Source organism: Triticum aestivum, chromosome 3A (assembly GCF_018294505.1).
Source record: "Triticum aestivum cultivar Chinese Spring chromosome 3A, IWGSC CS RefSeq v2.1, whole genome shotgun sequence".
NCBI classification, from domain to species: domain Eukaryota; kingdom Viridiplantae; phylum Streptophyta; class Magnoliopsida; order Poales; family Poaceae; genus Triticum; species Triticum aestivum.
In genome coordinates, this window is record NC_057800.1 from 131,452,593 (window position 1) to 131,463,403 (window position 10,811).

At 46.0% G+C, this 10,811-nt stretch overlaps 2 protein-coding genes across 2 annotated transcripts; both read left to right on the forward strand.

Annotated features, from left to right (window-relative positions):
• Positions 1-4,308: 4,308 nt before the first annotated feature.
• Positions 4,309-8,198, forward strand: LOC123060667 (GDSL esterase/lipase At5g45910). The gene is made up of 5 exons (XM_044483473.1): positions 4,309-4,766; positions 4,907-5,122; positions 5,229-5,377; positions 5,482-5,755; positions 7,796-8,198. The coding sequence occupies exons 1-5, from the start codon at positions 4,523-4,525 to the stop codon at positions 8,029-8,031; spliced, it is 1,119 nt and encodes a 372-aa protein (XP_044339408.1). The 5' UTR covers positions 4,309-4,522; the 3' UTR covers positions 8,032-8,198.
• Positions 8,199-8,582: 384 nt separating this feature from the next.
• On the forward strand, positions 8,583-9,033 carry LOC123058128 (protein RALF-like 9). Its single transcript, XM_044480950.1, has one exon. It carries the CDS (start codon positions 8,702-8,704, stop codon positions 8,933-8,935), a length of 234 nt encoding a protein of 77 aa, XP_044336885.1. The 5' UTR covers positions 8,583-8,701; the 3' UTR covers positions 8,936-9,033.
• The last annotated feature ends 1,778 nt before the right edge of the window (positions 9,034-10,811 follow it).

Below are 10,811 nucleotides of genomic sequence, written 5' to 3' on the forward strand. Positions count from 1 at the left end.
CTCTTCATGATGGAGAGACCCTTGGAGCTGAAGACTCCACTAGGTACAGAAGTGTGGTTGGAGCTTTACAGTATTTGACTTTAACCCGGCCTGATATATGTTTTTCAGTCAACAAAGTTTGCCAATTTCTTCATGCACCTACTAGTACTCATTGGACAGCAGTGAAACGCATCCTTCGGTATCTTCAGGCAACCAAGAGTCATGGTCTTACACTTGCCAAATCAGATTCTACACTGGTTAGTGCCTTTTCAGATGCAGATTGGGCAGGTTGTCCTGATGATCGGCGGTCCACTGGAGGCTTTTGCAGTGTTCTTTGGTGGAAATCTGGTTTCTTGGAGTGCACGTAAACAAGCCACTGTGTCCAGGTCAAGCACAGAAGCTGAGTACAAAGCTTTAGCAAATGCAACTGCTGAAATTATTTGGGTGCAAAATATGTTGACAGAACTGGGTATTCGTCATTCGCCTGCAGCCTCACTTTGGTGTGACAATCTTGGAGCCACGTATCTTTCAGCCAATCCTATCTTTCATGCCAGGACAAAGCACATTGAGATTGATTATCATTTTGTTCGTGAAAGAGTTGCTAACAAGCTGCTAAACATTCGGTTTGTTCCTACTGGTGATCAAGTACCGGATGGCTTTACTAAACCACTATCGCTGTGGCAGCTGGAGGTCTTTCGACGCAATCTCAACTTAGATAGTTGTGATTGAGGGGAGTGTTAAACATCCTTGTACGCTACGGTATAATATAAACCGTAGCTAGATAATGTGTGCGTGTTGTAGTTGGTTAGGCTAGGTTGTTGAGATGAGATCTTGTAGATAACTTGGAGATCAATCTACACCTAGCCTAACCTAACCTTTTTGTAAATCCTGCCGCCTGTTTTGGCTATATAACATGCACCGCGCCCCTGCCCCTGGTATGCGCTTCCAGCCTCATTTTTACAGAAGAATCTTCCTTTTTTCTTTTTCGTTTGGGATGAGAAGAAGAATCTTCCGGTTCCAATGGATAGAAGGTCTACTCCACGGTGCCCAACTGCCCAGCCACATGGTCCTTTCCTCGATGCTGCATGGAACCACAAACACGTGCGGCGGCGGCTGTGATTCGAATCGCTCAACGGTGCAGCACGTTGGCTTCTCCTCTCCTCGCATCGATAGCAAAACAGCAGTTTTATCTTGTGGAAACTGAAGACATCTACTATACGCGTATGGTTTTTCTTCGGAATGTCAACTTGACGGGAGGAACAACGACAAGTCTTTGCATGTGCTTCTCTCCCGTTCACCTCGCCATTCCGCCAGATAGGTAGATTCCTACATGCATGTGTACATACCACATAGTACACCCCATTGTTATTATTTTACCAACATTCCATCTGAAAATCATTTATGCTAATGGTTTGCTAGGCATTTTTTTCATTTTTCATGTTTTTTTGAAAAATTCTTCTTCTTCTTCTTCTTCTTCTTCTTCTTCTTGATTAGGGCGGGCGAGAGTGAACGGCGACACACACGTGCATGTGAGCCTCGTCTAGAGCCGGAGCCGACCACCACACAATAAGGACAACGACGACATCGGATGAGGTGAGGCATGATTCGAGATAGAGACAACAATGTTGCGACACACTGGCAAGGAGGAAGTGTTGATGCGCTCAGTTCCTGTTCGCGGACATCCACCAATTGTGCGCAAAAAACATGGTGGCCAACGACATCCCCCAATTGTCCGAGCATGAGGCATATGACCCCCCCCCCCCCCCCCACACACACACACACACACACAGACACCCACACACACAGGGGCTAGGTTTTTGGGGAGGGGACCGGACATATGGAATGAATTAAGGGGGGGGGGGGGAGGGAAAGAAACGTTGTGCGGCTGTTTTTATGCCGGAACGAACATATGGAAGTTGAGTAGTGGATGCCCTTTGAAGGTCCTTATTGGTATCCATAGTTGCATGTAAACTAGGTTCGCTTAATGGTAGGTACCACTTGTAACACCTTTGCTCATTTTTCGGGGGAAAATGGATGGTTTCCTTTTGAGTTTACTGGTGTGCAAATAAATAAATGCATATATCAAAACTAATAAATCCTTATATCAATTAGGATCAACCAACGGTTTGCTGGTTAGGAGGTTGGTGGTATCCTCAGTTCATCAAGGATCAAACTCCTAATTTGATGCTTTGATGTCTCATTCATGCGAATTATTGTTACATATCGGTCGATAGCGAGGCGTTAGTGATGACTTCGTCAACGCTGGACCTCCATAACTCTGCTCTGGTCTTCGACATGCGATGTGGGAGTGCATGTATGTGTGATGGTGCGAGTGTGTACATCTACGTTGCAATCCTTGATTCTGAATAAAATCCTTACATCAACTAAGATAAAAAAACATATTTTTTTCTAAAAAATATGCAATTGGACTTGGTGTGTAATTTTAAGCTTTAAAAGGTTATAAGTACCTAACTGTCCATCTGCAAACCTAAAATGTTCAAAACTATATGTGCTATTTTTGGCTTCATGTATGATATCCAAACTAGCGAAAAATAATAGTTGCATACCATTTTGGGCATCAAACTGTGTGCAAATACTCAATCGCGCATTTTCATGAAAAAACAGCTATGTGCGATTTTCTATTCAAAATGTGCAAATTATACTATTTTCCATTCTTAAACTCTTCCTCAAAAGAGCACCAAAATAATTATATGCATTTTTAGCTTCACAATGTACAAACTACTCAATCGCACATTTCTACAACCATACTTATAAAAGTTCAAATTTGGACTTTAGAAATTACAAGTACCCAATTGGACATTTTCATCCTAAGACCATAAAAATTATAATGAGTCATTGCCTAATAAACCACTCAATTAAGTTATAGGTGACAATAACAAGCAACAAAAACCATCAAAATGCAGGTAATATAAAATACAAAATTCATATAGGTAAAATACAAGCAATCAAAATACTTGCAAATTAATAGACAAAACATTTGTAACTTTAAGACATAACCATATTCTAGTGTGTGTATTCCTTACATTTCCGGGAATGGAAATATTGGTTCTATTTTCCAACAATCCAGAATCCTTATTTGTCACCCGTGTGTAGGTTCTCATGACGATGACACTCCTCTCCTCTCCTCGGTGCACGCCGAGATGTGGCGACAATCTATCTCCATTTATATGTCATCATGAGAACCAACACATGGCGATAATAAAAATTATGGACTCCCCACGCGCTCATTATTCCATGCTGATCCACAAAGAATACCTATGGTTAAAAAGGTAAATCCTAGGCTAATTACACAATAACTCCAAGTATTCAAACACTCTCTTAATTGATATTTGCAATAATTTGTAAATGAAGAGTCAACGGTGCTTTTTTAAGCACTTCCTTTTGCATATAAATATACAATTCATGAATATAGTGAACTTTGCCCTGACTTCTTGCTGCATTGTCACTGATATTTGCTACACTGAGCCTGCGTCAGGTCTACATAAAGGCACTAATGGAGTGTCCAGCGACATTAATCAACTGTTTTTGTAAGTTTTGTGAGACAACTTGTATGGTGTCTACAATGTGTGTTTCATAAATTGGCTTGTTCGTTATTAGATCTAATATTTACATCAGGGGCGGATCTATTGAGGCACCCATGGCACCCCCTACAAAAGTAAAAAAAATAGTGTATATGGCACACTTAACATTATTTTTGTAATAACTTATTGTTATTTTTAGACTATTTGTAGGATTGTACAATGATGTTTAAGCCCAAATGTACTCTTTTGTGTAATTCCTCGATAAACATAGTACTTTTGTGTAATTTCTCCAAAACCAATGTATCGATGTTTGGCACTCCGGGTCCATAGTTCCTAGGCCCCCCACTGATTTACAACCTACCGCGAACTGTACTCCTTAGTTCTTGGTATTCCTTGAAACTACAATATTTGATCTCTTTTTTCAAAATTTTGTTGGTTGTGCATTAAAGCAGGAGTATCGAGCCATGGGGTATCATGGGAGCATCTAAGTGATGGTATCTCCTGATATTCTCCCATGGGTATGAACCCCTACGGTTTCAACTAAAAAAATAATCAAAACCATAGCACGAATCTCAGAACGATCCAGCGTCCAAGAAAGATGATGCCACTTTAAACCAGTCAGCTGCGTTTCAGTAAAACCGCCGCTTAATCACCCGCAAATCACAAGCGGGGCCCGAACCCGTTAAGAACGTCTTGCAGACTATTGACCTTGCTGGCTGGCTGGCTGGCTGGCTGGAGTATTCCATCGCGCTCACGACTAAATCATTCGGCCCCACCCTCTCGCCGGAGCCCGAGACTTGATCAAACAATTAAACGAGCCAATACCGTCGCACTTTGATCAAAAGATCCTTCCATTACTTTAACCACCACCACCGTACCGGAGACCATCTCCGCGCAAGGATTTAAACGGGCGCGCCGATCGAGCGAAGCCATTAAGCTCGGCCAGGTCTCCGCCGGTACGTACGTGCGTGACACCAACCTCGCCGGGCGCGCGTGCGATCATGACGATGAGGCGCCGGTTATCGGCCTGCGTCCTCCTCCTGCTCGTGCTCGCGGGGCAGCAGGCGGCGGCCAAGAAGTACGCCGCCATCTTCAACTTCGGGGACTCCCTGGTGGACGCCGGCAACCTCGTCGTGGACGGCATCCCGGAGTACCTCGCCACCGCGAAGCTGCCCTACGGCATGACCTACTTCGGCTACCCCACCGGCCGCTGCTCCGACGGCCGCCTCGTCGTCGACTTCATCGGTAATTGATTGATTAAATTTAAACTGGACGATCATCGTCGGTTTCTCTCGTCATGGTTGGTTAGTCTCAGCTCAGCTAGCATTAGCAGCCGTCATTTTCTGAAGTGTGTTGTCTCGGTTGTCTGTTGTGCGCATGAGCAGCGCAGGAGCTGGGGCTGCCGCTGCTGCCGCCGTCCAAGGCGCGCAACGCCACGTTCCACCACGGCGCCAACTTCGCCATCACCGGCGCCACGGCGCTGGACACCAGCTACTTCGTGGCCAAGGGGCTGGGCAAGACGGTGTGGAACTCCGGCTCCCTGCACACCCAGATCAAGTGGCTGCAGGAGATGAAGCCCAAAATCTGCAGCTCCCCCGAAGGTTGGTCGTCGCTCATCGATACATACATGCATCTCAATTACTGGTTACCTCAACGTGTAAGCTGATGCGCATGCATTGGGCGCGCCCGCCGGCTTGGGTTGATCAGAGTGCAGGGGCCTGTTCCGGCGGTCGCTGTTCATCGTGGGCGAGTTCGGCGGCAACGACTACAACTCGCCGCTCTTCGCGTTCCGGCCGCTGGAGGAGGTGCACGAGTTCGTGGGGGACGTCGTCAACTCCATCGGCGAGGGAATCGAGGTAATTAACCGCGCGTCCACGTGAGTCCCCGGCCGCCGGCCTGCCGTTCAATTATAAAAATCTCACCGCCGGCTGGCGCGCGCGCTCGACGATCGATGGTGCAGAAGCTGATCGCGGAGGGGGCGGTGGAGCTGGTGGTGCCCGGGGTGCTGCCGATCGGCTGCTTCCCGGTGTACCTGTCCATCTTCCGGAAGCAGCCGGAGATGTACGGCGGCAAGAGCGGGTGCATCAAGGACCTCAACACGCTGTCGTGGGTGCACAACGTGGCGCTGCAGCGCAAGATCGTGGAGCTCCGGAAGAAGCACGCCGACGTGCGCATCATGTACGCCGACTACTACACGCCCACCATCCAGTTCGTCCTCCACGCCGAGAAATGGGGTGAGTCAACCGTTCCCCCCCCCCCCCCCCCCCCCCCCTCTCTCTCCCGCCATGGTTTTGTCACGGCAGTTTGCGTCTTGGCGGTTAGTTCGGTCCGTTACGGCAACAACGTGTACGGGCGCTGACACACCGGGCCCACCACCTGTTACCCGTCACCTTTTTTGAATGAAAAAAGGTTTAAATCGGACATAAAGAACTTTCACTTCTATTCCAGAGCTCGAATTTTGTAAAAATTCAAATCGGCAACGCTACGCGAATAATTATTTGTTACGAGGTGGCGTGAACCCTGATGAACACAAGCATGGGAGGGAGCTGGGGAAGGGGCGGGAGAAGAAACCAAAAGAATCAACGGGGTGACGGGAGCGCGCATGCATTTCCGGGCGGGCAATCCAAACCGGTGGTTGGGCCGAACGTTCCTACCATTTCTGAGAGGTTTCGTGATCAAACGCACAAAGACCACGAACCCTTCTCGCGAACGGGAGGTGAGGATGAATTTCCCACAAAAAGAAGCTTCGCTGTCCAGCTACGTACATGGCTGGCATGGCGATGGCGTCGTCAACATTGCAACCGATTAAGAAACGTGGAGGGGTACTCGATTCTACCCGGTAGTACTAATTTCGTAGACGCCTACGTACGTGTAGCATGACGATGTTGATGCGACACCTAACTAAACGACCGATGACATAGCCAGCCAATCGATCGATGGAACCCCACCCCATACTGCCACATTCTTTTGTCCTGAAAAATTCAAGTGCCATTTATGTGCTCGGTTTATTTGCGTAAGTTTTGAAACAAAATCAGGTGAGTTAGCTAGTCTGATCGATCACATTGTTTAGTTTGTGGCAGGGCTGTGAAATAAATTGGCACTGCTGCTAGTACAGGAACTGTCATGGCATGAGTATCTCTTTCTAATTTATTTTGTTACACATGGTGGAGACGGCTAAGCCGAAACCACTTGTATAAAAAAAAATGGTCGTTTCATTTTTTTAATTAACCTAGTTTTGTTATTGTATTTCGAAGTCTTAATTAGTGGCACCTTGATTGCTGGTCCATGTGATCCGTAGAGCATTGACCTGTTCATGATCAACTGGTAGTTGTATAACATGGGCAGCTAGCAATTTGGGATTTAACTGAAGCAATTAGAATGTTGGGCGCGCTCTGTTGGACCTAAGTGTCATCATTCGAAAAGCAAAACGAATCAAATGCATAGAATCGGCCGGCCCCAATGATAGTTTACAGTTGTGTACACTTCGCAGAAGTTTAACTATAGCTAAAGAAAAACTAGGAAGTGCAAACTACGATCATCAGAAGTACAAGAGCAAAACAACACATATAGCTGTGTGCATGCATGTTTAGCTTGTCTGTACCGTATTTGGGGCCATCCACTTGACACATTCAGCTTGTCTGCACTGTACATCTGGAAGGCTCTCCCCCTATCATTTTCGCCCCCCTAATCAAGTAATCATACAACAATCAGGCACAATCATGCAAGCATTATTCGCGCAACTTGGTCTTGGTTCTAGTACATGATAGTATCACAGATATGTGTGCACATCAGCTTAATTTCTTACAAGGAGAAAACGACCGCTCGATATAATTAATTACGAGTAGATCCGGTCCAACAAGCCGATTATTTTCTTTATCATGGAAGAAGAAATTGGGCAGGCAGCTGGTGTGCCGCTGTGCACTGATTCCTCACGACACTCATTTTTTCCAACGTTGAGCTTGTGATGACCCATTTTAATAAATCAAGTGAAAACAGCGTGACTTGGTCGAAGACGTACTACTCCGCAATGCCCTTTGTCCGGTCCATTTTTTTAGCTCTTGTCTGGTCCATTTTGGTAGCCTCTCCCACGAAAGAGCAGGCAAGACAAGAGGAGAGTGACCCAGAAGTATGACGCACGTTGCGATCCGGGCAATCCGGCTTGGAATCAGACAATGCATTCTGGACATTTATCTATTCTTATCTACAAGCGACAGATGCTGCAATGATGATAATTTTGATGGACGTGAATTTTTTTGGTCCTTGGTTGGTTGCAGGGATGCTAAGGCAGAAGCCGAGGGCGTGCTGCGGGGCGGCGGGCGTGGGGGTGTACAACTTCAACCTGACGTCCAAGTGCGGAGAGCCCGGCGCGTACGCGTGCGACGACCCCTCCAACCACTGGAGCTGGGACGGCATCCACCTCACGGAGGCGTCCTACGGCCACATCGCCAGGGGCTGGCTCTACGGGCCCTTCGCCGACCCGCCCATCGTCGGCAACCGGAACCTCGAGTAGCAGCACTAGTAGTAGTACACAGGCTTGTTTTTGCGTACATGCCATTGCCGCCTGCACATGGGTGGGTCACTACTGTAGAGAAAGGAAAGGAGGTCAAAGAACAGAACACACTACATGCCTTGTGCAGATTGGTTAATTGTTAATTTATTGGTTCTGTTTGTTCACGACATGAAGGAGATTTTGGGAAAATGGGTGCAACGTCTTACATCGTTAGAGGCGACGGCTTGGTGTTAAATACATACGCAGAGGCATATCCTTGGAGATGCATACATGCATGCGGTACAAGGAGAAAAGAAAACAGAAGAGATAAAGAAAATTAATTGCGATATGCATAACCTCCTATCAGAATTATTAAAAAGCTACTCCCTCGGTCTGATAATATAAGAGCGTTTTTTAATTAATGTAGTGTCAAAAACACTCCTATATTATGAGACGGAGGGAGTACAAGATAGCTCGTGTGTTTGGAAAAGATGCAGGCTCGCTGGAAAAACAAGACCTAAACATGGCACAGGCCTCTGAGTTTTCTCTGGTCCGCTCGTGTTTTAGGCGGCGTGCCCAGTTGAAAGGGACCCTTTGCTCTGCATCTGCCAACGTCGTAGGTCACCTCCTCGTATCAAGTTTCTTTGTTCTCTGTTCTTTGCTTGGAAGAACACAGGAGGGAGGAGCAGGCATGGGGAAGGTGATGAGCATGCGGCTCGCGCTGGTGGTCCTGGTGCTGGCGAGCCTCGTGCTGGCGGCCCAGGAGGCCGACGGGGCGCGGCCAGCGTCGACCGACGGCGTTATCAGCTACGGTGCTCTCCTGCGCGGGAACGGCGCCAACACCTCCGACGCCAGCGTCCGGCCTTCCGCGGTGGCCAACTCTTACACGCGCGGCTGCAGCAAGATCAACCGTTGCCGCGGCTGATGCGACGCGTGCCTGCATGCGTGTGTATCTCTTGCTTTGCTCGAACGTTTGAACGTTGATCCGGTGCCGTGTGCAAGCCAGGAGTATGATGCAACACACTCGCTTCTTTCATGAATACAAGATCATGCAGTGCTGTCTCTGAATCAAACTGTTTAAAGCTTGACCAGATCCGTAGAAAGCATTAGAATCCACACTACTAAATTACTTTTTTAGACAAGACACTACTAAAATACCTTTTTTAGCACTACTAAATTACTGTTAATGCAACATTGGTCGGGCCTAATTCGACAACCCGGACCGGCCGATTTATTTACAAGGCCTGGACCGTTCAGTCCGATCCATAGCGGGCCATGAGCCGGGCCGAAAGCCCGCTCAACACATCCAGGCTTATAGCGATAGCCAACCCTTTATTATAACCACTTCCTCCGCTCCCAAATATAAGGCCATATTTGATAGCAAAGTATTTTCTAAGTATTTTGAAAATACTATAATTTTTGCAATTGCCACAGTTTTATTTACAATGAGCTGTTTGATTGCCCCTAACAATTGTGTTTTTAATATTGTAGTATTGGGCAAACTGCAGTTTTTTCTCTGCATAAAAAAAAACCCAAACCTCTTTTTTAAAAACAGAGCTGCTGAGTGCTTAAACACAACGGCTAAACAGCAAAATTTACAGTGTTATGCGGCAAAAGCCAAACAGGTTCTATGTATTGTGAATACTGCAAAATACTCTGTTTTGATAAAACTATGGTATCTCACACCTACAGATAAAATTACTGTAATTTTTGATACTTTGGTTTATATAATACTTTGCTACAAAACACAGGCTAAGTATTTTTAGAACTTCTATGATATGGACTATATACGCGGTAAAATAAGTGAATCTACACTTTAAAGTATGTCTATGTGCATATGTATGCAGTCTATATGGAAATCTTTAAAAAGACTTATATTTAGAAATGGAGGGAGTAGTGATTTTCCGCTCAAATTTTTTATTATAACTAGTGATCCCCATCCCAACGGGCATCTGCACGACATGGGCTTATGGAACTCTTGTCGCTAATGTGGGTTGGTCGATTGTTTGGCATGCATCATCATAGGCTTATGTGTTTGTTGTGGCAAGAGCTATGTCGTTGGTAGTCTACAGTGTACACTAGTAGAAAATAGGGTTTTGATCACAGCTCAATATACACATTAGTCCCGGTTGCATTATGAACTGGGACTAATGTGAGCATTAGTTCTGATTTAAGCAGCTAAAGGCATTAGTCCCGGTTTAAATGAGATCTTTAGTCCCAATTTGAGACACGAACCGGGATTAAAGGGTGCGATGCCCTTTAGTCTTGGTTCGTATTTCAAACCGAGACTGACACGAACCGAGACTAAAAGGCACCGGTTTGAGACACGAACCGGGACGCCCTTTAGTCCCGGTTCATGTCTCAAACCAGGACTAAAGGGGTTCGTGTCTCAAAGTCAACCCCCCCTGTATCGTCATTTCAATTTTGAAAAAAAAATGATAAAAACTTCAAAAAAATAAAATCCTTCAAGATGTAGTTATATTACTACACCTACTAGTTAGGAAAATTAAAAAACTTAAATTTGGACATGTTTTGCAAAAAAATATTATGAAAAAGTAAAACGGTTATTACTTTTGGCTAATTTTTTTAAATAATACAATTTTTTATTAAATTTCAGAAATATTGCGCCGTAATTATTATTTTTTAAATATTACCCAGTCGGCCTACTAATGATTGGATCCAGTCGGCCTACTGTTGGCCGATTGGCCCCCAGTCGGCCCACAGCCGGCCGATTGGATCCAGTCAGCCTACTGCTGGCCGATTGGCCCCAGTCGGCCCACTGCTGGCCAGTCTACTTCCTC